At 48.8% G+C, this 23,996-nt stretch overlaps 8 protein-coding genes across 9 annotated transcripts; 4 read left to right on the top strand and 4 right to left on the bottom strand.

Annotated features, from left to right (window-relative positions):
- The first annotated feature begins 306 nt into the window (after window positions 1–306).
- LOC6600777 (40S ribosomal protein S6) lies at window positions 307–1,222 on the top strand. Its single transcript, XM_026989360.1, has 2 exons — window positions 307–521; window positions 588–1,222. The coding sequence occupies exons 1-2, from the start codon at window positions 404–406 to the stop codon at window positions 1,121–1,123; spliced, it is 654 nt and encodes a 217-aa protein (XP_026845161.1). The 5' UTR covers window positions 307–403; the 3' UTR covers window positions 1,124–1,222.
- Window positions 1,223–3,829: 2,607 nt separating this feature from the next.
- LOC6600776 (general vesicular transport factor p115) lies at window positions 3,830–6,530 on the bottom strand. The gene has a single exon (XM_002025808.2). It carries the CDS (start codon window positions 6,491–6,493, stop codon window positions 3,992–3,994), a length of 2,502 nt encoding a protein of 833 aa, XP_002025844.1. The 5' UTR covers window positions 6,494–6,530; the 3' UTR covers window positions 3,830–3,991.
- Window positions 6,531–6,975: 445 nt separating this feature from the next.
- Window positions 6,976–13,390, top strand: LOC6600775. Its single transcript, XM_026989373.1, has 3 exons — window positions 6,976–7,279; window positions 7,349–7,567; window positions 7,636–13,390. Exons 1-3 carry the CDS (start codon window positions 7,023–7,025, stop codon window positions 12,746–12,748), a joined length of 5,589 nt encoding a protein of 1,862 aa, XP_026845174.1. The 5' UTR covers window positions 6,976–7,022; the 3' UTR covers window positions 12,749–13,390.
- A 285-nt stretch (window positions 13,391–13,675) lies between these two features.
- LOC6600774 (N(G),N(G)-dimethylarginine dimethylaminohydrolase 1) lies at window positions 13,676–15,547 on the bottom strand. The gene is made up of 5 exons (XM_026989367.1): window positions 15,457–15,547; window positions 14,853–15,175; window positions 14,686–14,783; window positions 14,386–14,610; window positions 13,676–14,325 (listed from the first exon to the last, which is right to left on the bottom strand). Exons 1-5 carry the CDS (start codon window positions 15,489–15,491, stop codon window positions 14,200–14,202), a joined length of 807 nt encoding a protein of 268 aa, XP_026845168.1. The 5' UTR covers window positions 15,492–15,547; the 3' UTR covers window positions 13,676–14,199.
- A 1,952-nt stretch (window positions 15,548–17,499) lies between these two features.
- On the top strand, window positions 17,500–19,568 carry LOC6600773 (cyclin-L1). 2 transcript variants are annotated; one of them, XM_026989347.1, is made up of 4 exons: window positions 17,500–17,593; window positions 17,659–18,240; window positions 18,305–19,114; window positions 19,173–19,568. In XM_026989347.1, the coding sequence occupies exons 2-4, from the start codon at window positions 17,672–17,674 to the stop codon at window positions 19,414–19,416; spliced, it is 1,623 nt and encodes a 540-aa protein (XP_026845148.1). In that variant the 5' UTR covers window positions 17,500–17,593; window positions 17,659–17,671; the 3' UTR covers window positions 19,417–19,568. The 2 variants fall into 2 exon arrangements, with proteins under 2 accessions (XP_026845148.1, XP_002025841.1); XM_002025805.2 differs by lacking the exon at window positions 17,500–17,593 and having other exon boundaries at window positions 17,645–18,240.
- A 309-nt stretch (window positions 19,569–19,877) lies between these two features.
- Window positions 19,878–21,058, bottom strand: LOC6600772 (DNA damage-regulated autophagy modulator protein 1). Its single transcript, XM_002025804.2, has 4 exons — window positions 20,891–21,058; window positions 20,696–20,817; window positions 20,206–20,593; window positions 19,878–20,146 (listed from the first exon to the last, which is right to left on the bottom strand). Exons 1-4 carry the CDS (start codon window positions 20,953–20,955, stop codon window positions 19,981–19,983), a joined length of 741 nt encoding a protein of 246 aa, XP_002025840.1. The 5' UTR covers window positions 20,956–21,058; the 3' UTR covers window positions 19,878–19,980.
- Window positions 21,059–21,223: 165 nt separating this feature from the next.
- On the top strand, window positions 21,224–22,434 carry LOC6600771 (RNA 3'-terminal phosphate cyclase). Its single transcript, XM_002025803.2, has one exon. It carries the CDS (start codon window positions 21,241–21,243, stop codon window positions 22,342–22,344), a length of 1,104 nt encoding a protein of 367 aa, XP_002025839.2. The 5' UTR covers window positions 21,224–21,240; the 3' UTR covers window positions 22,345–22,434.
- LOC6600770 (tRNA (guanine-N(7)-)-methyltransferase) lies at window positions 22,349–23,372 on the bottom strand. Its single transcript, XM_002025802.2, has 4 exons — window positions 23,220–23,372; window positions 22,748–23,159; window positions 22,577–22,678; window positions 22,349–22,512 (listed from the first exon to the last, which is right to left on the bottom strand). The coding sequence occupies exons 1-4, from the start codon at window positions 23,342–23,344 to the stop codon at window positions 22,408–22,410; spliced, it is 744 nt and encodes a 247-aa protein (XP_002025838.1). The 5' UTR covers window positions 23,345–23,372; the 3' UTR covers window positions 22,349–22,407.
- Window positions 23,373–23,996: the final 624 nt, after the last annotated feature.

Raw genomic sequence — 23,996 nt, 5'->3', positions numbered from 1 at the left:
CCTGCGCTGGCTGAAAACAGACCTGAGCCGATTCTTTTTTTTTCTGCGCTGCCTGCAAACAGACCAACAGTATGAAGGTGTGCTAAAAATTTGTGAAAATTGTGCAATAAACTCGGTGTACATTAAAAAATATTGCGTGAATACAAATGTATTAACACTACAGAAGTGAAATTAACAATTTTCGAATGGAAATCATAAGTGATGCCATTAAAAATCACAGATAGTTCTCGAGATATCCCGTATTTGTGTATTTGTATACACATACAGATGTACGTGCATAGCTAATGGTGTTAAACTCTGTTTTTTTGTGTTGCAGCTCAACGTTTCCTATCCCGCTACGGGATGCCAAAAGCTCTTCGAAGTTGTCGACGAACACAAGCTGCGTGTATTCTATGAGAAGCGTATGGGCCAGGTTGTGGAAGCCGATATTCTCGGTAATGAGTGGAAGGGTTACCAGCTCCGTATTGCCGGAGGTAACGACAAGCAGGGCTTCCCCATGAAGCAGGGTGTGCTGACCCATGGTAAGACACTGTCAAATCCCTTAATTTGGCGCTTACTAATTGTCAATAAATGTTTATTTTGACTAGGTCGTGTGCGTCTTCTGCTGAAGAAGGGACACTCTTGCTACCGCCCACGCCGCACTGGTGAGCGCAAGCGGAAGTCTGTGCGCGGTTGCATTGTGGATGCTAACATGTCTGTGCTGGCTCTGGTCGTCATCAAGAAAGGCGAGCAGCATATTGCTGGTTTGACCGACACCACCATCCCCCGTCGTCTGGGCCCCAAGCGTGCCAGCAAGATCCGTAAGCTGTACAACTTGAGCAAGGAGGATGATGTGCGTCGCTTCGTTGTGCGCCGTCCACTGCCCGCCAAGGACAACAAGAAGGCCACTTCCAAGGCCCCCAAGATCCAGCGTCTTATCACCCCTGTCGTGCTGCAGAGGAAACACCGTCGCATCGCTCTGAAGAAGAAGCGTCAGACGGCCTCCAAGGAGGCAGCCGCAGACTACGCCAAACTGTTGGTGCAGCGCAAGAAGGAGTCCAAGGCTAAACGCGAGGAGGCCAAGCGTCGTCGCTCCGCCTCGATCAGGGAGTCTAAGAGCTCTATCTCAAGTGACAAGAAGTAAATGCAGCAACTGGACTCGCAATCTTCGTTCAAGCACGGCTAGATGATGTTTTAAGAATAAAGTTGTACCCATTTATGTTAATAAATGTGAAAAATGGTATTCATTGTGTTCGCTCTTTTTTTCCTGTGAAAAATGTGCACGTACAAAGTGAGGCAAAAGAAGCTGAGATGACGTAAAAAAAGTGATTAAAGTCTGAAGTATTAAAAAGAGTGGATTCTTGTCGATGCAGAGACTGGAGTTTGGGTTGTTCATAGGATGGGATTATGGCAATTAAAGCACAGAGAGAAGCAGATTCGACTCTGTAATGCATTGTTGTTACGTTTCAACGTTCGTGTCTCTGGATTGAGGAATACGAAATACAGATTTGTGTAGGGCTGACTAATCCCAGTAGATCCTGCATGTAGACGTAAGAGTCAGGCCTCAGTTTCAAAACTTACAGCTACCGGTCTCTCCAATGGTGACGGATCCCTCTAGTATTACGACGAGGTCATTATTTTTTTAATCCTTCCTTACTTTCTTCTCTCTCATCATTCCATATTCATGAGTTTCCTAATCCTCACTAACTTTGTTCCCCTTTATCTTTCTGTCGTTTCTGTTACGATAAAAGTATAAAGCGATTTGGTGGCATATTCAAAATAAATGCTGCATAAGTACAGGGGTGTATTCGATTTGTGATGGTGGATGTGTGTAACAAGCAGAAGGAGAATTTCCGACCCTAAAAAGTATATACATTCTTGATCAGCATAAATAGTAGCAGAGTCGATATAGCCATGTCTGTCTGTCCGTCGTAGTAACAGAAAAATTCGAACTTTGACTGCAAGGCATGGGGCAAATCGAATTCAGCACTTAAGTTGGCCCACGTTTAAACCCATTAAACATAGAGGAACAAGCATCATGGTATGGGCATGATTTTCATATTAGGAAGGTGATCCAATAAGTGACACAAATCGATGATGGATCCACAAGTCTATGTGGATATATGTATAAGAATCAGCGATGCTGCCTTTTGTGTCTTCCAGCAGGACAATGACCCACAACGAGCTGGAAAGAAAGCTCAAAAGTGCTCAAAGAACGTTAAAGATCTTTGGGGTAGCCGCGTGATTCGTGGATCAATATACCAAGGGAAAGATGCGTAAATTAGGGGAACTTTAATGTTGGGATGTAGAGCTGCTCTTGTTGCTGCCAAAGGCTTGATAACAATAATAACTGAAGAAACACATTTTAATAAACAATTTCTTTGTATTTTATAGTTTTTTGATTTTTTTTTGTAAATCAGTTCTATTTTTGTTGGTGGCTTTGTTTCATAATTTTCATATGCAGTCTGCAATAAAAACCAATGCTCTGGGATAAGTCAAATTCCACCTTAAAGTTTATAGATTATTTGTAGGTTCATAAGAACCATTGTTTTAACAAAAACGTTCAATACAGACACACTAGCCTCATAGTATATGTATACTCCTCAGCAGTACATATTCAGGAATAATGCCAGCATTTCATTGCTAATGCAAATGCGTTACTTGAATCAGTCAGTCGAAGAATAAATGCATTTTTGAAATAGATTCATATGGATCTACAATGCCAGAAACACTTTATAAACACAAACAGAATTAATTTGAAAAAAAACATGGATATGGATAATGCAGCTGTTGCCTGGACCCAAATATTGCGGAATGATTTTGCAGACAATTCTGGCTACAGAATGTTTGCAAACACGGTGTCCTTAAATTTCTCAATAGCCAATGCCTCTCCCGCATCGAAACTGAAGAGAATAACTCATTGAAATCCAGTCACATGTGTGACATCCTAACATCCATTTGACTAAGTAACTCTGCAGTGATTATTAGTCCAAATTTGTCTCATACGTCTTACCAATAAGTATTCTATAGATGAAAATCCGGCAAATATCAATGTCAAATTAAACTGGAGTCTCTTTCCCTTTGGCCAAGCTTTATGTGTTTTGAAAAAGATAATAGTTACAGGGATCACTGATATTTGCGAATGATAATGGATTCGCTAGGACGTTACATACTTGCAACATGTGTATTCGTATCGTATTGAAAAAATATCATTAGAAAGTACCAAAAGCCGACCTGCAATCTACTTTAAGGGGGGCTGGGATCATTCCAGAACTAAAGCCGACGAATATTATTCAGAGATGAAAAGAATTGCTGGTCCATATGTATATTTACTAACTACCATGGCAAAAAATCCACAATTTCGGCCACAAACTGCTACCTCTTGTCCAGCATTATTATGAAAAAAAGCCCCTGCGAATATTTTCTGTTTACCAACTTGTTTAAATAGAGCTCGGGATAAGAGAAGTCATCACGGAAAGAAAACCTATTTTGAGGGCCTTGAGGAAACCCTATATTTGAAAGGAATACAACAATTGGAAAAACGACTAAATGTATGTTTGATAGACAAATGTTAGGCCAAAGCTGGCTGCAGCGACGAAGCATGTCCAAACGCAGTAAAACCTTCCCATCAACGGCTGAGAAATTGAATCTGCAGCTCTTTCTCTTTGCTTGATTCAACTCAATGTGAATGTGAATGACTCCATAGTCTTAGCACTTCATAATCTTGTGTAGTATACCCGTACTTAGTCTTAAGATAAACGAAAGAAAGAGCCATCAGTACTACTAGTCTTGGCTAGTCTTCTGCTGCATCTGTGGTGTCCTCCCTCTGATGAAAATCAGACCGACTTCGTTTCGTTTTCCATTTCGATCTGGGCATGTATTTATAGGTGTATGTATGCTGATAAGTGTATAAATAAAAACAAACAGAATGTATGTATACAGATTATGTGTATTGAGGTTAGCGACAGTCCGGTCATCATATTCTTCTTCTATCTAAGTATCGGGGTGATGTTTATCTGTTGGCAGTCTCGCTTGGAATCCCCTCCTCCGATGCAGTTTCGGCGTGTGTCTGGCTCTGGTTCTCAGTTGATTTCGGCGCCGTTGTTTTGTGCTCATAGCTTGCTAATTTGAGCTCCTGATCGGCCAGCAGCTCGAGGAGATCCTCTTGATCCTTTTGGGTGGCCAGAAGCGATTCTTGGGTAGCATCTGCACGCTGTTTTTCGGTCGCGAGCTGCTGGCGTATGATCTCAATTTCCTTGTTAAGTCGAATGTTCTCAGCAAAGTACATGTTGGCCTGATATCGGGCCGCGTTTAGCTCCTCCTCTCTGGCCAGAGAGGACTCCTGGCTCTGGACCGGAGTCTGACCTGTTGCTCCCAGCTGAGCCTTTAGCAGGGTATTCTGATCAGAGATCTGAGCCCGGAGCGACTGCTCCGCACGCAGCTTTTCCTTCAGTTCAGCATTTTCTTGGCCCAGCTCCTTTGCGGACTGCTGGAGAGTCTGGATCTGGGCATCCATGCCGCGGATTATGCCCTTGTACTGGGACACCAGAGCCGAGGCCTCCGAGCTAAGGGTCAGCTCAGTGAGCTCTATGCCATCTACGTCGAAGCCGCTCACCAGCTTGGCAATCAACGCCTCCAGTCCCTTGTAGAGTTTGCAGTACTCGTAATCGAGCAGGAGCTCGCCGGCAGACTTGGCCCTAATCTGGGCCTGCTTGCAGGCCCGGCTGTAGGCCTCGTGCCGCGAGACCTCGCCCAGCTTGTTGCAGAACGTCTCCTGGCCAATACGCTTGATGATCAGCTGGCTGATGTCCTCGCGTCGCTGATTGGGTAGAGAGTTGTCGTTGAACTGGATGCAGAGGCCCATGAGGAAGGCGCACATTCCCTGAAACAGAAACTCACGCTCGTCATGCTCATTGGAGCAAAGCTGGGCGGTCAGGTAGACCGTGGTGCCCTGCGTCTCCAGCAGAGCTTTCACCGCTCCAGGGCAATGGGCTAGCCAGACGCTGAGCAGCATCAGCAGTCCTATTTTGCTCTGCAGGCGAGTGCGTTCTCGCTGCATCAGATTGGTGCACATCTCGAGCAGAGTGTTGGGACGCTGTCCCCCAGTCGGGGCCAGGAGGACGCGAAGCAGTTCCTCCTTCAGTGCCACGTTCTCTACAAGGGTGTGCATGATGGCCACCGAAGAGAACCAGTTTGCCAGGGCATCACTGGAGAAGAGACCGGTGCAGAGCAACTGGCCCGTCGATAAGGAGCTCACATCTGTCGCACTCGATGGGAGCAAGGTCTGCACAACAGTCCTTTGAACGTCCGCGTTCCTGTAGAGATAGCACTCGAAGCAGTAGAGCACGGCACAGCGCAGGGCCAGCAGCTGCTTCTCGTTTATCATGGACATGAGTAGAACCACGATGACTGGCCGGGGCGGATTGCTGGGGGCCATCACACGACTGAGCTCGTGCTGGTTTTCGCGATCGCCGCGGATCACTTCCGCGACGGCGTTGATGGTCTCTGTGAGGATGTCCGCAGGCACACCGCTGCTCATCAGGATTTCGCACAGAGCATTTAGCAGCTGGGACTTCTGCATGACGCGCTGGCAGGCGGTGACAACTTGATGCTGGTTGCTGGGTGTGACCAGGGCGCGCACCACTTGGAGTAGGCAGTGGAAGTTTGACATCTTCTGCGGGGACCAGCCGGCCTCTTCGACTTCCTCAGCCAAGACGAACATGGGGGCCAGCCGCTGGATGTAGCTGCCTTCCTTGAAGAACTGCTGGTTGCTCGAGTTGTTCTTAAGCAGGTTCAGCAGCAGGATGAGACAGTCCTCCACAACAATCCCGCCATCAGAGCAGCCCTCCTCACGGATAATGTCGAACAAACGGTCGAAGGCATTTTCGAAGGCCACAATTTTCTGTATATTTGAGTTTCCCTTGGTGAGCTCGATGAGGAGTAGAAGAACGTCGTTGCGAATGACCTCCCGGCTGTCCGTCAGTAGGTCCATGAGCTTAGAAACCCCCATAGGGCTTACGAGGACAAGATCCTGCAGCTCTCGAGTCTTGTTTGATATTAGCGAGGTGATCAGCTGAATGGCGGCCCTCCGCACCCGGAAATCGTACTCATCCAGATAGCCCATCACCATAGTGACATTCTCCGGAGTCTTTATGAACATCTCCGTGAACTGGCCGCCGACGTTCACCGAGACAGTGGGGTTGTCTGCCTCCTCGTCGAACTCCTCGCTGGTGACAATGTTACAAAGCGTGTCCAGGGCATAGCTTATAATCTCTGTATCCTGGCCATCGTTTTGGAGGACCTGCACGAGAGGCGGCATGCCCTGGGCGCCGACTTCGATGCGGTACTTGCGCGACAACGCCTTCAGGGCCCGGCAAGCATCTCTGCGGTCCTCCAGCAGCGTAGAGGAATAAACCCGATCCACAAGCTTTTCAACCGTCTCTGCAGCGCTGGGCTGTTGACCTGGCTCCGTGCCGCCTAAGACGGTCTTAATGCCACTTTTCAAGAACTCCATCCACTTTATACCTCAATAAATAGGTTTAAAAGCAGAACTTTTTTTCTTCATTAAGTTCTGACACGTCAATTTATAAAAACAATATTGCAACAATGTTTGCACTACATCAAATGGCACCAGTGTGTACCCCACAATTGACATTAATTCGAATGGGTGACAGCTCTGGTCAATCGAAAATATTTCATTTTGATTTCCAGAAGATATTATTATGAATTACCAATGTATAAAACTCTTGCTTCCGAATGCAAAAATTAGGCAATTAATTTTGCCTATATATTTGTTGATTAATTTAGTTTCATAAAAATCGATAGTTTACTATTAAGACGGATAGCAAAAGTTAAATAATATATCGGTACAACTATCGTTAGTTTGCCATCGCCACTTTTAGCGATATAGAACATTTAGCCGTAGAGCAACACTGGCTAATTTATTGTAAACTGGGATGTGTTTTTGTTTGTTATGCATTTGTTGCTAACTTAAATTATCAATTAAATGTTTGTGTGTTGTGCCCAGGATGTAAGCCATTCTAATGAGCGCCAACACAAACCCAGAGGGGTGTGCTCGAAGCGCACTCCTCTTCCTGCTGTGGCCCCTTGTCGCCATATTCTTCTCGCTGCCGTCGCAGCCTCTTGTGGCCCAGGCCCAGGTCACAATGTGTCCCAAGAAATGCAGTTGCAAGAACAGCCCGGAAAACATACACAACCTGCGCGTGCGATGCGAGGATCAGCAAATTGTCAGTTGGAGAGATCTAGATTTTGGCGAAGAAATGCACAACATAGTCAGCATGTAAGTGAATCCTTTGGCCACAAGGCCCTGCTAACCATAATTGTTATTAACCAATATCTTGTCTTGCAGCAATAGCAGTAAAAACCTGATTTCCCACATCACCGAAGATGACTTCAGGAACTTTACAGAACTTAGGCGTCTGGACTTATCCTCGAACCTCCTTACCGAACTGGACAAGGACACCTTTGGCGACAGCCTGCCGTTAGTGGAGAAACTCAAATTGGCCAATAATTCGATCAGTCACATCTACGAGGGAGCCTTCGAGCAGATGCCCAAGCTTAAACAGCTGTAAGTGTCCTGGTCAAGTCCTGTATTTCCTATATATTTCCTTACAATTATTTACTTGATCCGCACAGAGATATATCCAGCAACCCGTTGGCCTGCGACTGTGGCTTGATTTGGCTAATTGCTTGGTCGAATGCCCGGGACGTCCGTCTCATCCCCGCTCCCAAGTGCGAGTCCCCCATCAACTTCCGAGGCATGCCGCTGAAGAAACTGAAGGTGGGGATCGACTTCCACTGCGAAACGTTGCCGCAGTCGCTACTGGAACTGGTACCGAGTCAAAACCAGGTGGCTTTCGAGGGCGACGAGCTGCAGCTGAAGTGTTTTGCGCCCCGGGTGGCCATTGGAGCGCCGCGCGAGTCCGAGGATCTGCCCACGCGAGCGTATGTCTTCTGGGGCTGGTCGGACAGAATTCGGGTGAACAACTCCACCGAAGACATCGTCTATCGTGACCCAACCAAGGTGTTCCACAATGTTAACCTAGACACACGCCACTCCACCGACTCGGGCATCCTCAAGTCTATCCTCCGCATCGCCAGCCTCACCCAGAACCACACGGGTATGTGGGACTGTACCCTGCGCTCCCAGCAGGCCAATCTCTCTCAGTCCATCGTCCTCCATGTGGTGGCCAAAGGCACACTCTACTGCGAGGCCAAGGTGGTGCACACCAACAAGGGGACCTATCACTGGCCCCGCACCATGCGGGGCGAGACCGTGCTGCAAGAGTGCGTGGAGGAGCCCACCGATGTGTCGCAGCACCGACGCGCATCCTACGAGTGCAGCCCCGAGGGCGAGTGGCTCAACCTAAACACGGACAGTTGCGTCTACGTAAGCGAGACCACGCGCATCCTGGAGCAGTTTGCCAAGGTAAACCTGACGCTAACTAAGGGACAGAACGCAGTGGAAATCGCCCGCCGCCTGCACAACTTCACCCAAATGCAGACGCAGCTCAACAAGATCCGGGACTCCATGGACCTGGAGTACATAGCGCGCACGTTGGTCAAGTACTTGGATCAGGTGGAGGTGTCCCAACAACAGGAGATTAGCCATCTGCTCCTCGACATTGTCTCGCAGCTGCTAAATCTTCCCTTTCGCCTGTTCCGCGAGGCACAGGCGGAGCAGGGCACGGGCTTGCGGCTGCTTTACGTCGTGGAGTCCTCGGCCATGCGCCTGGCCCTGTCCCAGGGCAGCGCGCAACCCAGAGACCTGCTGCCGGAGGCACTGCCTTCATGGAGGGGCGTGCAGCAGCGCAACATTTTCGTGGAGTTCTTCAACATCAGCCTCGACTCGTTCTTCAGCCTCTCTTGTGTGTGGCTGGAGGAGAGTCCGCGCGGCTTCCAGTGCAACAGCTCCAACGACACGATACCCATGTATGAGCACGGCGACATCGACGCCGCCATCCAGCTGCCTTACAACGTGATCGGGAACAGCTCCTTCTCCGCCAGCTCCACTGCCAGCTCCAAGAGCCTGCGAATCATGATCTCGCTACACAGGAACGCCAAGCTGCTGCCCAACCTGGGCGGCGCTTTTAACGAGACCCTTTCCTCGGCTGTCATCGGAGCCCTGGCGTACAGCAACGAAGGACAGTCCCTCGAACTTCAAACGCCCATGCCCGAGCTTGATCTCGATCACGATCTCGGTCTGAATGATAACGGGAAGGAGGATGTGTACCAGCAGAGGGTCACGATCATGCTGCGCGCCCATCCATACCACCACGAGCTGAGCGCGCCTCAGCCGGCGTGGTGGGACGCCACCGAGCAAAAGTGGAATCCGCAGGTGTGCCAGCAACACTACCAGCACCTCACCCTGGTCATGTTCAGCTGCAGCCGCACTGGGTACTTCGGGCTGCTTCAGCGCAGCGCGCATCTTAATGACTACCGCAGTGAAGAGGCGGGTGCCCGCTTCCACCACCCGCCGATGGCCATATATGCGGGATGCGCCCTGCTCTTTGCATGCTGCGCCGTCAACATCGTCACGTTCGTCGTATTCGGGTTCTCCATACGCATGAACCGTGTGCAGCGGCACGCCCTGGTCAACACTTGGCTGGCTGTGGCCGTGCTCGCCCTCACCTTCGTGCTGGGCATTTTCCAGACCGCCAGCCAGACGCAGTGCCGCCTCTTCGGCCTGCTGATGCACTACCTCAGCCTCTGCGTGCTGCTGTGGGTGTGCGTGAGCCTCAGTAGCATGTACAAGCGTCTGACCAAGTCCACCTCCGCCAGTCAGGGCCGGATGAGCCAGGAGACGGAGCTGCAGCGCGACCGCGACAGAGAGCAGCAAAGGAAGCCCATTTTGGGCATCTACCTCGTGGGGTGGGGCATCGCCCTGCTCATCTGTGGCATCAGCAGTGCCGTCAATATAGCCGAGTACGCCGCCTACAACTACTGCTTCCTCCATAGCGCCACCACCCTAAATGCCGTGGTCGTGCCGGCCGGAATCCTAGTGATCTTTAGCGCCATCCTGTCCCTGTGCATCTACTACCAGCTGAACCAGCAGGAGGTCAACGTGCTCCAGCTGCAGCAGCAGCAGAAACACCATCGCCAGTACTCGGACAACAACACCCAGGCCACGGAACACATTGATCTGGACTGGCTGGATGCCAATGGTAGTGCCACCGGCGCCGCCACTGCCACCGCCGCCTCAGCCGCAGCCGCCCGCAAGGAGGCCAGCAGTCTGCAGCTGCAAGATCACCTGCAAGAGCAGTACAGCACGTTGAGCAACCCGCTGAGCAGCATCGTCGACGACTTCGAGCGCTCCAACATGTCGCACCTGCGGGGGCACTTCATATTCCTGGTCCTCTTCGCCGGCGTCTGGCTTTCGGCCGCCTTCTACGTGAACAACGGCAGGCAGATCTTTGTGCTCAGCTTCGCCGGATGCTCCTCCTGCCTGGGCCTCTTCCTGCTGCTCTTCTACAACCTTAGCCGGAACGATGCCCGCCAGGCCTGGTCCCAGCACCGCGCCAGGCGAGCCAAGCCCACCAAGATGGTCACCTACAATAACGGGAGCCAGGCCAGATCCGCGCATCATGGCAATGGCCAAGGCCCTGGCCTCGGCCTCGGCCTCAGTGCCGGCGGCGCCCCGATTGTTGCCTACAAGGCCAACCCGGGAGGGGGCAGCCTGTATGACGCCAACAACTCGGCCGGATCCCGCTCCAACAGCCAGTGCTCACGCAGCATGCGTAGCCAGACACGGAGTCAGACGCGCAGTCAGCAGGAGCAGCTGCTGGGCGTGACCGGAGTGACCATCATTAACAACACCAACAGCCAGCAAGGCGTCGGGGCAGGAGTGTCGGGAGGAACAGGAGTGGGAATGGTGGGCGCAGGTGGAGCCGCAGCTGCCCCACACAGCCTAAACGCGCTCCTCCACGGCTCCAGTCACGACCTCATCCCCTCGGCGGAGATCTTTTACAATCCCAACCAAATCAACGTGGCCCGGAAGTTCTTCAAGAAACAGAAGCGACTGGCGAAGCGCAACAACTTCGAGCTGCAGCGCCAGACCATGCCTCAGATGCAACTCCAGAGCCATCAAAGCCTGAGCGACGCCAGCTCGGAGCAACTGTACAGTCGCCACCACAATGCCATGACCTTGCTGGCCGGGGGAACAAAGGTGAACAACACAAACCTGCACTACAAATCGCCAGCACCGGGCCCCAGTGCCTCAGCGGCCGGGATGCACCTGACCCGGGGGAAGGAGAGTGGTTGCGCCAGCGCTTCGGCACAGGTACAGGGGGAGGGGCTGCAGTTTAAGCGCTTCGTCCCCGCGTCCGCCTCCTCCGCCAAGATGCAGATTATGCAGGCCAACATCTACACCAACATCCCGGAGACGCTGACGCCCCAGCACGAGGTGATCAAGCTGAGGGCGAATGGCCGCAACACCCGCACTCGAACGCCTTCGCTGCTTGACGAAACGCTGCACGAGCAGGACGACGACGACGAGGAGGATGAGGTCGACGAGGAAGAGGCCGAAGGCGACGATGCCAGCTCCTTGGATGAGCATGCTCCGCTCTATGCCAACACTGTGCAGACGCCCAGCACAATGAACAGCCTGTTCCGGCAGCGCGGCCACGTACAGGCTCAGTCCCAGTCCCAGTCCCAGTCCCAATCGCAGTCCCAGTCCCAGTCCATCCGCTCGACTCCGATGACTCCGATGAAACAGCCGAGCCTGGAGGCAATGAACAGCCTGGGCCTGCCAGACACCGGTCAGGAAGAGCCACTGCTACAGAAGTATGAGATTTACGTGTCCAACTCGCTGCAAGTGACCACGAGCAATAGCATCCAGCTGGACGACGACTTCCCCAGCGTCCTCATTCGCTTCAGCCAGCAGCAGCAGTCCAAGTCGCTCAACAACATCAGCGAGATGCTCAGAGCAAGTGGAGGGGGAGGAGGCGGATCCGCAGGAGACCCCAGTGGGGCGGGATCATCGGGCAATGCGCAGGAGGAGCCGAGTCATTTTCCTATAGAGAATGGCTCCGGCTCTCTGCAGGAGCAGCATCGACAAGTATACTCCTGCTCCAGTAGCAATCTCAGCCAACTAAAGGCGGCCTCGGCCGCGGCCGGGCATCAGGGGGCAGAGGACGACAGCCGCCTGCTCTCGGCCAGCCCCACGAACGAGAGCGACCTGAACTACCAGAACTCGGAGATTAGCATCCGCAGCCATGGCCTGTACGCCCCCCAGGCGGACAACGACCTCAACCTCACCCTGACGGACGACTTCCGCTGCTACCAGTCGTCTAATGCCAGCGACGCCGATGTCGATGTGCTCAACGAGTTCGATGATGAGTTTGTGGCGGCCAGCGGAGACCGACCCGGTAGCGCAGATCAGGAGCTCCACCACCTCGACCCCGACCAGGACACATCCATCGATGAGCTGTACGAGGCCATCAAGTGTCGTAGTCCCCTGCGCAACAGGCAGGACAAAGACTCGAACGAGAGATTCGATCGTGAGAGAGAGAGGTGCAGGGAGAGAAAGAGTCAGGTTCAGATTCAGAAAGAGCGAGAGGTGGAAACGGAAGCGGAGCCAGAGCGAATGCCAGCCACATCTGCAGAGCCGAATAGTGAGATCCTAGCGAGCAGCAACAGCAAATCGCACGAAAATCTCAACGAAACAATCGAAGATGACAGTAGCCAGAGTAGCGTGATTTCGTACATCGATCCCAGGGCCAGCAACGAACCCAGAGGCTATCCTAGTTAGCTCGTGGGCTGGCACACAGCACCGCACCGTACCGTACCGTAGCCTCAGTTCAAGCCCCAACCCCCAACCTCCTTTGACCTACTTAGCTCATAGTCATATATGTATATACAGAAAATATACACCGCGCCCCGAACACAGTCCCCATTCCGTCTCCCGCCGTGCTTGGCCGGATGCTTCCAAGTGCCAATGCCAAAGTATTCTTTTCGTCATTATAACCTAAGTTTGAACCCATGATACTTTCACCGCATCCGCAGACACACTGGCACTCTATGTATGGCTGCGCATCATCAGGCCCCCCAACTCCCAACCCCCAACCGACACATCTGCATTTGTGATCGGCCGTGCCAGCCACATGAACTTGTAATTATAGGAAAAGACCCCGCCAACCCACCAACCCAACCACTATTTATTATAACTATTGACTTTCGATTGCCCACATCTTTTTGTTTCACCTCACCATGAGATTATTTCATTATTCAAATAGAATATTTGCATGTCATGAATCATCGAAGCCTTCCCTTCCTCTCCCCACCCTTCCTCATTCGATATGCTTAGACTTTAAGCCTTTGGTAAAACAGAATTCATTTAAACCTACACTAAAATCATATTTACACATAAATAAATTAAATGTTCACACTCGAATGCCATGCGTCCTTGAATTGTATTTGGATGGGAGACAGCATATGCATAGACATAGATCTAACGAGCCTACAGATGACCACCCATGCGGATGCAATGTATTTTATCTGACGATAAATAGGCGTACTCATCATCTATCAAGCAAGCCCAGATCGATTATTCATTGCAGGAAGAAACATCCTTATCTCTCTTTTGGCAGCCATCTCCTGGTAGCTTGGTATCCGTTCAACATTGCTTATGAAATATCGTCATAGATAGACATCGGCTTAAAGTTATTAAAGAGATTACAAATGTTGGCATTTATTTTGAGGACTGATGGAATACAACTACTTCTTAACAACTTCTTGTTAAGAAAACACACATATACATACATATGTATCAATTCGATTAGTTATTATAAGTTATTTTCAGTTTGATTTCTGGATTCATCTAGGAATCCGTAGATAGGGAGCATATTGGAACAAGTTATTATCTCATGATGGTTTTGGTTTTTACTCGAGTGCACACATAATATGTGATGCTGATTATGCTGATGATGATGTGTTCTATAACGAATTAAATGATTCGACAACAATGCTAAAGGGCGTAAAAACACCACCCCAATTGTCATAGCCGTTGAGGCGACCATCGGGATGTTCGCTTAAATCAATATTAAATATTTTATCTTAGGTTTAGAACAATAATAATAACAAGAAATGTGTAAATTATAATACGATATTGCTGATAGATGCCACCATTGTCTATGGTGACATAGCGCTGTGCGTGTTTCTGATGGCAATTTGTAGGGGTTATGATACTATACTCCACTTTCCTTAGATGCTGCGTATGGACTTCCAGCGTCGCAGCAAGAGGCAGGAAGAGGTCAACCCACTGGAGTACTGACTAAATTCGCTTATGTTTATGTTGCGTGTTGGAATGTCAATTTTCTCCTTCAAAGTCTGCAACAAAATCAGGAAGTAGAAATCGACCGAATTTAATATATGTATGTTTCTGTGCACCTTGTATGCATCTGGAATTTCCGTTGGGGATCTGTGGACAATGGTTCCATTTATGTACAACATATTCGCCGCAGTCTCCTCGGGCAGTGTTAGCTTCTGGTAAGTGAAGCTAGCTTCTCGCTCCATCCGCTTCACGATCTCCTGGCACGGTGCACTCTTGCTTACACACAGAACATCCGGCCCGGCCATGGTGACGTAGTATTTTAAACGTTTTGATCCATTTACCTAGTGGACAGAAAAAGCGATGAGTTGTGCATGAAACTCGCAGCGTTTCGACTCGATATCCGTGGTTAAACTCACCCGAATTGGTGTGACTGGGTACTCGGGATATGCCATTGCCACGGCTCGCGCACCTTCTTCGTTGGTAGACCCAGATATGCCAATGAAAAACTCTCGTCCTAGTTGTGGGAATATTCTGTATGAGATTTATGTTCGTTTGTACATATAGCGAAGGTGAATAGGCTTACCCGTGAAGAGCACATCCCCGCCATCCAGTCGGGCATGAGGGTCTTCCATTTCTATGACGGGAATATCAAGCTCTTTCTTTAGAATAATGGCCATGCTGGCTGCCTCGCGTCGACGCTTCGGGTTATTCGATCGGCATATGAGGGCCACTCCATTGCAGATCACCGCACAGTTCTCGACGAATACGCCCTCCGGTAGCATGTCGTCGGGCGGCAGTTCAATCACATCCAGGCCAATATCCCGCAGCAGAGTGCAGTATTGTTCGTGCTGTCGTTTAGCCAATTTCAGGTCGAAAGGCCCGCTCTCGAGTAGAGCCTCCGAGATTCTGATTGACAAAGGCGGGAAGAAATGTGCGAGATAAACTACCATTCAACAAAATAATTAATTAACGCCCCACCCACGGCTGTGTGTGTATTTGAGTGGCTGATGTGGTGGTGGGGTAGCTGGGAATTGGATGCCCATCCTATGCCCCACCCAACCAATCAAGTGTACACATGAATTATGGACAGTGCATGACCTAATTCCCTGTGATAGGCACCCTCCATTCAAAGGCTTTTGAAACAGGATCTGCAGCGGTGGCTGCAGCGTGACCTGTACTCCACTCACCTGGCCACAATCGCGTGCGTGTATTTCGGTGACATGTTTCGCGGTGTTTGGCCACCAGTGGCCTTCCCAGCCCTTCACAACAGAGGTCGGCAGTAGTGATGTAAAAAAACATCGATGCATCGAGCATCGATGTTTTTCTGCCGATGTTTACTGATGTTTTCCGATGTTTTTGCTGCTACCGATGTTGAGTGATGTATCGATGTTTTGCAAAACATCGACCGATTAGTTTCAAATTTGTAAGCAGCAAACACAGCAATGCCTGCCTCATTTGAAAGCAATCCTTCGTGTTTTTGGGACGGTGTGAAAAGTACCTATCCTAATTTATACAAAATTGCAATGCAATTTTTACGTTAATGGCATCTTCTGGGTGTATTTTGAACGGGTGTACTCAGCGGCTGCTAACATATTAAGTCGAAAACGTAATAGACTTTCACCTGTGCGACTAAGCCGCATTTTGGTTTTTGGAAAGCATTGACAAATAGTACTTATTTGAAATATTAGTTATCTCTGATTATATCTACAGTGATATGTAAAAGACTGCTATGAAAGCATAATCATTTCTTTTATGTTAAATATTGTTTCGTTTAGTCCTATGATATGTAAAACTCTGCTATGAAAGCTCAAGTTTAATTTTTCCTTTGTTGAATATTCGGTTTTATAATCAAATGGGAAAGTTTTGAAACATCGGTCATACATCGATGCATCGAAGAATAAATCCGATGTATCAATCCAACATCGATGTTTGATTTTGACAACATCGATGGACATCGACATCGATGTTTTCATTCAAATTTACATCACTAGTGTGAATTGCAGAGTGACCAGTGTGACTTGTCGATAAAATATACCGTCCGACCCTCAGAAATATACCGTAATATACCGTTTCATTTAAACAAAATATGGTAAATATACTGTCGAATTCAAGTTATATATTCCCCGATTTGTATATTCCGTGGAATATTACTAGCTTTCTAGATCTCTCAGCCCTGCCCACATAATTTTATCCAATTGATAAATCTATTTTCTACTTGACTGGCTTATTTTAAATACTAGACTTTGATTTGTTTGCCTCAATTTCGGTTCCTCAACAACAATATTGCGTCTCGTATGATGAAAAACCGAACTTAGCTCACTTAAGCCGCATCTATTTAAATAGTTGAACTACTTGAGGTAAATGTCGGAAAATATTAACGATTGTAAATTGTTCTTGTAGACTCATGCCAGCTTTCCTCTGAACTTAAAAAAAAAACACTATATCTTTCACCTGAACTGCGCTTACATTATTAAATTTTTTAAATTGATGCATCATTTTTCTACTTAACTGACTTATTCTTAATGTTTGCTTTTATTGGATTTTGCGTAAGAAAAGGTTTTAGCGAAAATGGGCAAGCAAAACAAACGTTCATATTGCTATATTTTGATATTCCGTCGAATATTACTAGCTAGAAAGAACGCCCAACTATGCCCACATAATTTGATAAAATTAATGAATCTATTTTCCACTTGACTGGTTTATTTTAAACTATTGCTTTTGTTGGATTTAGTCTAAAAAAGGTTTTAGCGAAGAGGGTCAAATAAAAATAAAACGTAAGAGAAAAATCGTTACTATTTCCCAATTTTGATATTCCGTTGAATAATGCTGACTAACTAAAACCCTTAGCTCTTCCCATATAATTTTAGAGCATTGATGAATATATTTTCTACAAGATTCTTTGAAGTACTCCTTTTTATTTTATTGTACGAAAATGGCAAATATGCTGCTGGGCCGGCTCATGAAGAGAAAACCGAAAACCTGGGAGCATACGCAGAAAATTCAGATGGTATGTTCTCATTATATGAACTGACACATCTATATATGGTTAACAATCGATCTTTAAGCCGCAGCCCTGCTCCCAACTCAACTGGAAAGCCAAGCTGATGAATAAATGTTTTCGCTCTCACTGCATGCTTCTCCCATAAGGCTGTCTTTGTTTTTGCAATTAGTCAGTAAAGCCTGTCATGAGGCTTTAAATTAATATTTTACATACATATTCGTTTCTGTGAACTTTTTACCAGTTCCAGTTCCAACGCAATCACGGATGGCAGCGCTGCCGGCGTCGCTGCCTCATTCGTTTTTTCCACTCACTTGTTCCACTTAGTAAGCAGCCACAGCTAGCACCAAATATTTTTAATAAACGAAAATATTAAGAAGACGAATTGCAGATTCCGTTGACAGATGGCCAGTCGTGGTGGTGGCTCTGCCATTATCCACGGCAATGTGACGGCTACAGCGGTGACAGTTGAGTCCATCTCTAATGTGCTGACCACCGTGACCTCCCTGCACTCGAACAGCGTTAACATCTCTAACAATATATCCGCCGGAACGGGAGTGGACATCCAGGATGGGGGCGCCGGTGCTGAAGGAGATACCTCCAAGCCGATGTATCCGCGTCTGTTTAACAAAATCGTGCTGACGCTGGAGAACAGCCTGATACCCGAAAGCAAAATTGATGTGACACCGTCCAGCCAGGACGGGCTGGACCACGAGACGGAAAAGGATCTGCGCATACTTGGCTGCGAGCTAATACAGACGGCTGGAATCCTATTGCGGCTACCACAGGTGGCAATGGCCACCGGTCAGGTGCTCTTCCAGCGATTTTTCTACTCCAAGAGTTTCGTGCGCCACAATATGGAGACCGTGGCCATGAGCTGTGTGTGCCTTGCTTCCAAGATAGAGGAGGCTCCCCGCCGAATCCGCGACGTTATCAACGTGATCCACCATATCAAGCAAGTGCGGGCCCAAAAGTGAGAGACATAAACCCGAATCCGTGAATTATGTATCTGATTGATTCTCCCTTTTCTCTTGCAGGGAGATCGCACCCATGGTATTGGACCAGTACTACACAAATCTAAAGATGCAGGTGATTAAGGCCGAGCGCCGAGTGCTTAAGGAACTGGGCTTCTGCGTCCATGTAAAACATCCCCACAAGCTGGTTGTAATGTACCTGCAGGTGTTGCAGTACGAGAAGCACGAGAAGCTTATGCAGCTCTCGTGGAACTTTATGAACGACTCATTGCGCACGGACGTTTTCATGCGCTACACCCCGGAGGCGATAGCCTGCGCCTGCATTTACCTGAGCACTCGAAAACTTAACATCCCGCTTCCCAGCAATCCGCCGTGGTTCGGCATCTTCCGCGTACCCATGGCCGATATCACAGACATCTGCTACCGAGTCATGGAGCTGTACACGCGTCCCAAGCCCGTCGTAGAGAAGCTAGAGGCTGCCGTCGACGAGCTGAAAAAGCGTTATTTGGACGCCCGCACCAAGACGAAGGAGGCCAACACACCGCCCGCCGTTATAACGGTGGACCGCAACAACGGCTCTCACAATGCCTGGGGCGGATTTATCCAGCGAGCCGTCCCACTGCCACTGCCGTCGGAAAAGTCGCCCGAGAAGGATTCCCGGTCACGATCACGCTCCCGGACCCGCACGCAGTCACGTACCCCACGCTCCCGATCGCGCTCCCGGTCGCCAAGCCGCGAACGCACGAAGAAGTCGCATCGTGGGCGCTCCCCGAGAACGCGCTCTGGCACGCCGCCGAAGCACAAAAAGAAGTCTCGACACTACTCGCGATCCCCTACACGCTCCAGCTCCCCCCACAGCAAGCACCGCAAGAGGTAAGTGGCATATGTCTTCCCTCTGGATAATCTCATTAATTTTGAGGGCTATTTTCAGGAAATCGTCGCGGGAAAGATCCGACTACTATACGAAAAAGGATCGCTCCAACCATGCCGGCAGCAACAACATTGGAGATGATAAGTATCGCAATTCCAACTCTAGCTCTGGAAAGCACAGTCGCTATTCCTCATCGCATCGCAGCAGTGTCGGTGGCGGAGGCGGCAGCGGTGGCGACCCCCGTCATGGTAGTCGCGCCGGCCACAAGCATAGGGATGAACGATCCAGGGACCGCAAGCGCTAGGAATTGTCTATGATTTTTTATTTTTGCATTATATTTTGACAAATTTGTATGGTTTTTATATTACAGCTCGCATCAACCTATTTCGCAAAATGTAACTTTATATTTCGAAAAACGTCCATGCTTAATTAATAAACGTAATTTCTCTATACTGAGTCGCCGCGAAGAAGCCTTGCCGAGCCTTCAACTTGGAGGCTGTCTAACTATTTATCTTTGGAAACACTTTGCATATATGCATGTATGTACACATCACAGCATCTGCTAGAGGAAGCTAACGACTGAGAGATACGACGGAGAGAAGGAGATCAAGGGGATAAGCACCATGTAGAAAATTCTTCCTTGTCGAAGGGGAGAGCTGAAGAACACAGCTTCGCGTGAATGTTGTGTGGAATAGCGAATGCAGACAAAAGCATTATGTCATGGGTAATTTTTCTCCCCATTATCTTTCTCCATTCTCCATTACATATGGGGGAATCATTCCTAATTTTATTTTAGAGAGATGGATGCTGAATCAACATGTCAAATTGACTGGCTTCTCTCATCCAAGTAATACTCGGTCAATAAATTTTAAATTGTTGTAGAGTAGGACATCAATGCAATATGGGGATGCGAGAGCGAGATATCGCGGAACTCTGTGGTAAATGTCAGAATGAAAAAGCTAAATATGGTCGCAATGATCCACTCTGAAATGCTACTGATCACGTGAAAGTACCAGCCACCGTCCGAAGGATACCTAAAATGAATACAGATGCTTATGAGAGATTCTTTTAACGTCCACAAACGGTTGCTTACCATTTCCTGGGGTTCTGCCCCTTGAATAGGATGTGTGACATGAGCCCGGTCACGGAAAGTAGGATGAAGAGTATCGTACAGCAGACGGACATACCCAGACGCAGATGGGCGTAAATTCGAGTCCCAGACATGGGATAAATCATGTACGAAATGAGCGCCTGCATCCAGAAGTAGAGAGTGCCGCAGCCGAAGCAGCAGAAAGCGCCAATGAAGTGCACAATGCGCACATTTGTCTCCTGGAAGTTGCCCACGAAGCTAATGCCCAGACAGGACAGCATTCCACACCACAACGCCACGCGACTGTGACGCTTCACAGCGATGTCCAGATCGGGATGGTGCTCGTACAACTGCATCACTTGTCTGTAGCGCACATAGATGGTAATTCCTACTGCAAGCCAAACAACAATTAATAAAAAAAAAACCCAAAAGAGTAATAGAGTTGCTGACTAGCACATGACTCATTAGCCAGCCACTCGAGAGGCAGACTCACACAGAACACTGCCGATATTAATGAGTTGGCCGAACACGCAGCTCTCGGGCGAATAGGTGGCAGCATCACTTATATACGGCACCGTGGGAACGACGTGACCTTCCAGGACCGCGGCAATGTATCTTGAAGGGTGAACCAAAAATGTTTTGTGCTCCGTTAGAAGATTGAGGATATTTTCTTTAACAGAAAACTTACGTGCCAATAAAGGTCACCTGGAACACCAAGAATACGGCTACCGGCAGTAGGTAAACTTGTGACATCTTGCAAATGGGGTAGCAGAACAGAACAGTAGCAGTGGAAATTTTCTGGCTGCATGCAACATGAAATTGCGCTGCAGACAACAGCAAACAATGCGAGTATTGGGTATTCGCTGAGTGAGGGATGGCGGGTTTGCGGGATAAGGAGGAGGAAGGGAGACAATGCAAGGCCGGGCTGCCAACCCGCCTTTTACTGAATGTACCTAAAAAAGACCTCTACATTTGATTAAAAACAAATCAGTATTTACAACAGTAAAGGTCGAGGACTTCTAATTAGGGCATTATTTTATGAGTATGGACATCAAGGAGTTAGTGGAAATAGATGGCTCCTATTTGGAGGGCGGAGGGCAGGCCCTGCGCAACGCTCTCAGCTTAAGTTCCATCCTCAGGCGTCCCATCCGCGTTGTCAAGATTCGCGCCAACCGACCCAAGCCCGGCCTGGCCAACCAGCATCTGCATGCCGTCAACATGCTCAGGGATATAACCAATGCCGACGTCATTGGCAACGCTCTTCTCTCGACGGAGCTGGAATTCAGGCCCCGCACCATAATAGGAGACATGTATAGGGAAGATACGCACACGGCTGCCAGCATCACGCTGATCTACCAGACGATACTGCCCGTCCTCCTCTTCGCCGGCAGGCCGTCGCGCGTTGATGTGACTGGTGGAACGAATGTGTCCTTTGCGCCCCAGGTGGAATACATGTTGCAGGTGCTGCAGCCGAACCTGAAACGCTTCGGCATCGGCTTCGAGCTGAAGGTTCTGCACTACGGGTTCTTTCCACGAGGCAACGGACGCTGCCAGCTGGACGTGGAGCCGGTGCGCCAGTTGAGTGCGGGCCAGTTCCTGGATTTTGGCCAGCCCCAGACGGTAGACGGAGTGGCGTTCTGCGCCGGCCGTATACCCATGAGCCTTGCGACCGACATGCAAGAGACGGCCACCCGTGAGATTCACAAACTCTGGCCGTACCAAGACTGCCGGATTCAAGTGATTAAACACTCCCCAGACAAGGCGCGCGACAATGGGGCGGGAATCGTAATGGTGGCCCATACATCCACCGGCTGTGTTCTGGGCTCCTCAGCCTTGGGCCAGAAGAAGGTTCTAGCAGATATGCTAGGATCAGAGGCATCCTCCCAACTAGCGGGTTACATGAGTAAGGAGATCTGTGTGGATGCCAACCTCCAGGACCAGCTGATTATCTTCATGGCCCTCGCCAGTGGCTGCTCCCGCTTCCGCACCGGCCCCCTCACGCAACACACCCGCACCGCCATCTACGTCGCCGAAAAAATGACTGGCGTGAAATTCTGTGTCGACATTAATCAGTCTGGACAGACTGTAGTCAGCTGCGAGGGCATCGGCTACCGCAACGAGTTTATCCAAAGAAATGAATGATCTGTTCTATTGTTTTAATTTATTTTTATTTTTAACGAGTACGCAAATATATCGAAAGCTGCCTTAGAGGCGGCGGAATATGGCCAGGAAGTGATCACCTTTGTTGCGTACTACCTTGGCACCCTCCTCGCTGCTCTGGTATAGCTTCGGTGTAATGGGATCCGTATTCTGGTGGAGACAACAAGAAAATTTTCAACAAATCTGCAATTTGATTACCACTTCGTAAACTTACAGCCTCCTCTTCGTCCAGACGCTCGTATAGCGGATGCTCGTCCATGTGTGTCACAATCCAATTGTGCAGGTCCTCCACATCAGTCATGGTGTACACTAAGCCCTGCAAAAACGATTATCGGTGTATGAGTCTATGAAAAACAAACTGAACGGAAGACAAAGCGGTACTCACACCCTTGCGCAGGACATAGGCGTACTCGGAGAGCAGGGCCTGATTGATTATGCGCCACTTGTGCTTCGCACGCTTAAAGTGCGGATCTGGATAGAGGAAGAACATCTTCTCGAGTTGCCCCTTCCGAAAGTAGTTGGGTAGATATTTCATAGCGTTCGTGCGCAGGCAGGCGATGTTCTGATAGGCACCAGTACCCGAGCTCTTCTGTCTGAGGGCCGTAATGCGATCCAACACATAGTCTGAAACTTTGACCCGTATTTCCATCCCAATTGATATCTTTTCGGGAAACAGTTCACCAAGTGTGACCAGAAAGCCACCGTAGCCACAACCAATGTCGGCAAAACTTACTTCTTGGTCGGCCCGAATGCTCGGGTACAGGGAACGCCAGTCCACATCCTCTGGCCGTGCTGGGCTATAGGAAAAACATTGTTCAGTGAAATTTCCCGCAGACATTCGAGTGCGATCTACTTACTAGTCGAAACAATGATCCGCTATTGGATTAGAATGGGCTCGCTGGCGATAGTACCGTTTCTGGGGCAGACCGGTAACTGCTGAGGTCGAGGTGAGCACCTCATTTTCCGGTGTAGTGGTTACCATGATTTGTCTGCAGGAACAAAACAATGGACCAAACAAGCACGTTGACCGAATACACAATTGACAGCAGTTGGCAGCGCCAGCAGGGCAGGGCTGCACATCGCACTTATATTCGACGTTGACATTGGACTTTGCTAACTTGACTTGACTAACTACAAAAAAAAAGAGACAGCCTTATGAGAGCAGTATGCAGTGAGAGCGAAAGATATATAATCGTCAGCTTGGCTTTCCAGTTTAGCTGAGAGCACAGCTGAGGCAGAGATTCATTATTATTTCTGTAATTTTCAGAACCAATTTTGCTGGCTGGCTGTGTGTTGGAAAACATAATTTCGTCAGAAATGGTGCCTTAGTTATTCAACCTATAGCCGGGAGACGGCTACGATCCTTAATTTTGCGTTTTGTCTATTATGCTATCTCTCTCTTCGCAGCAAAGATAGCAAAGTCTAAATCCCAGACCTCTTCCTTTGCCATGATTAATTCTTGTTATTTTCTGATAATATCTTAAGTTAGAAATAAGTTAGTCTAGCCAGATAAGGATTTTGATTCCGTTGGCGAATAAGAATAAATAAATAAATAAAAGAAGCTTGCCCCACGATATCAGAGGAACTATTATTTTGTTAATGCTTTAGATGCTAATTTTGTTTAATATAGCATA

The sequence above is a fragment of the Drosophila persimilis genome, unplaced genomic scaffold (genome assembly GCF_003286085.1).
Source record: "Drosophila persimilis strain 14011-0111.01,24,50 unplaced genomic scaffold, DperRS2 tig00000233-arrow-arrow-pilon, whole genome shotgun sequence".
NCBI lineage: Eukaryota > Metazoa > Arthropoda > Insecta > Diptera > Drosophilidae > Drosophila > Drosophila persimilis.
This window is presented reverse-complemented; position numbering and strand designations above follow the sequence as displayed.

What these genes read in the sequence shown, in the direction of transcription:
- LOC6600777 (XM_026989360.1), top strand. Translation starts at nt 404, where the DNA reads ATGGGCCAGGTTGTGGAAGCCGATATTCTCGGTAATGAGTGGAAGGGT. An exon ending in GCAGGGTGTGCTGACCCATG is followed by an intron (nt 522 to 587) that starts GTAAGACACTGT and finishes TATTTTGACTAG; the next exon opens with GTCGTGTGCGTCTTCTGCTG.
- LOC6600776 (XM_002025808.2), bottom strand. Translation starts at nt 6,493, where the DNA reads ATGGAGTTCTTGAAAAGTGGCATTAAGACCGTCTTAGGCGGCACGGAG.
- LOC6600775 (XM_026989373.1), top strand. Translation starts at nt 7,023, where the DNA reads ATGAGCGCCAACACAAACCCAGAGGGGTGTGCTCGAAGCGCACTCCTC. An exon ending in ATGCACAACATAGTCAGCAT is followed by an intron (nt 7,280 to 7,348) that starts GTAAGTGAATCC and finishes CTTGTCTTGCAG; the next exon opens with CAATAGCAGTAAAAACCTGA. An exon ending in ATGCCCAAGCTTAAACAGCT is followed by an intron (nt 7,568 to 7,635) that starts GTAAGTGTCCTG and finishes TGATCCGCACAG; the next exon opens with AGATATATCCAGCAACCCGT.
- LOC6600774 (XM_026989367.1), bottom strand. Translation starts at nt 15,491, where the DNA reads ATGTCACCGAAATACACGCACGCGATTGTGGCCAG. An exon ending in ACCCAGTCACACCAATTCGG is followed by an intron (nt 14,611 to 14,685) that starts GTGAGTTTAACC and finishes TCTGTCCACTAG; the next exon opens with GTAAATGGATCAAAACGTTT. An exon ending in AAATTCCAGATGCATACAAG is followed by an intron (nt 14,326 to 14,385) that starts GTGCACAGAAAC and finishes ATTTTGTTGCAG; the next exon opens with ACTTTGAAGGAGAAAATTGA.
- LOC6600773 (XM_026989347.1), top strand. Translation starts at nt 17,672, where the DNA reads ATGGCCAGTCGTGGTGGTGGCTCTGCCATTATCCACGGCAATGTGACG. An exon ending in AAGCAAGTGCGGGCCCAAAA is followed by an intron (nt 18,241 to 18,304) that starts GTGAGAGACATA and finishes TTTCTCTTGCAG; the next exon opens with GGAGATCGCACCCATGGTAT. An exon ending in CACAGCAAGCACCGCAAGAG is followed by an intron (nt 19,115 to 19,172) that starts GTAAGTGGCATA and finishes GGCTATTTTCAG; the next exon opens with GAAATCGTCGCGGGAAAGAT.
- LOC6600772 (XM_002025804.2), bottom strand. Translation starts at nt 20,955, where the DNA reads ATGTCACAAGTTTACCTACTGCCGGTAGCCGTATTCTTGGTGTTCCAG. An exon ending in CAGGTGACCTTTATTGGCAC is followed by an intron (nt 20,818 to 20,890) that starts GTAAGTTTTCTG and finishes TCACCCTTCAAG; the next exon opens with ATACATTGCCGCGGTCCTGG. An exon ending in GGGCAGAACCCCAGGAAATG is followed by an intron (nt 20,147 to 20,205) that starts GTAAGCAACCGT and finishes TATTCATTTTAG; the next exon opens with GTATCCTTCGGACGGTGGCT.
- LOC6600771 (XM_002025803.2), top strand. Translation starts at nt 21,241, where the DNA reads ATGAGTATGGACATCAAGGAGTTAGTGGAAATAGATGGCTCCTATTTG.
- LOC6600770 (XM_002025802.2), bottom strand. Translation starts at nt 23,344, where the DNA reads ATGGTAACCACTACACCGGAAAATGAGGTGCTCACCTCGACCTCAGCA. An exon ending in CCTATGTCCTGCGCAAGGGT is followed by an intron (nt 22,679 to 22,747) that starts GTGAGTACCGCT and finishes TCGTTTTTGCAG; the next exon opens with GGCTTAGTGTACACCATGAC. An exon ending in GTCTGGACGAAGAGGAGGCT is followed by an intron (nt 22,513 to 22,576) that starts GTAAGTTTACGA and finishes TGTCTCCACCAG; the next exon opens with AATACGGATCCCATTACACC.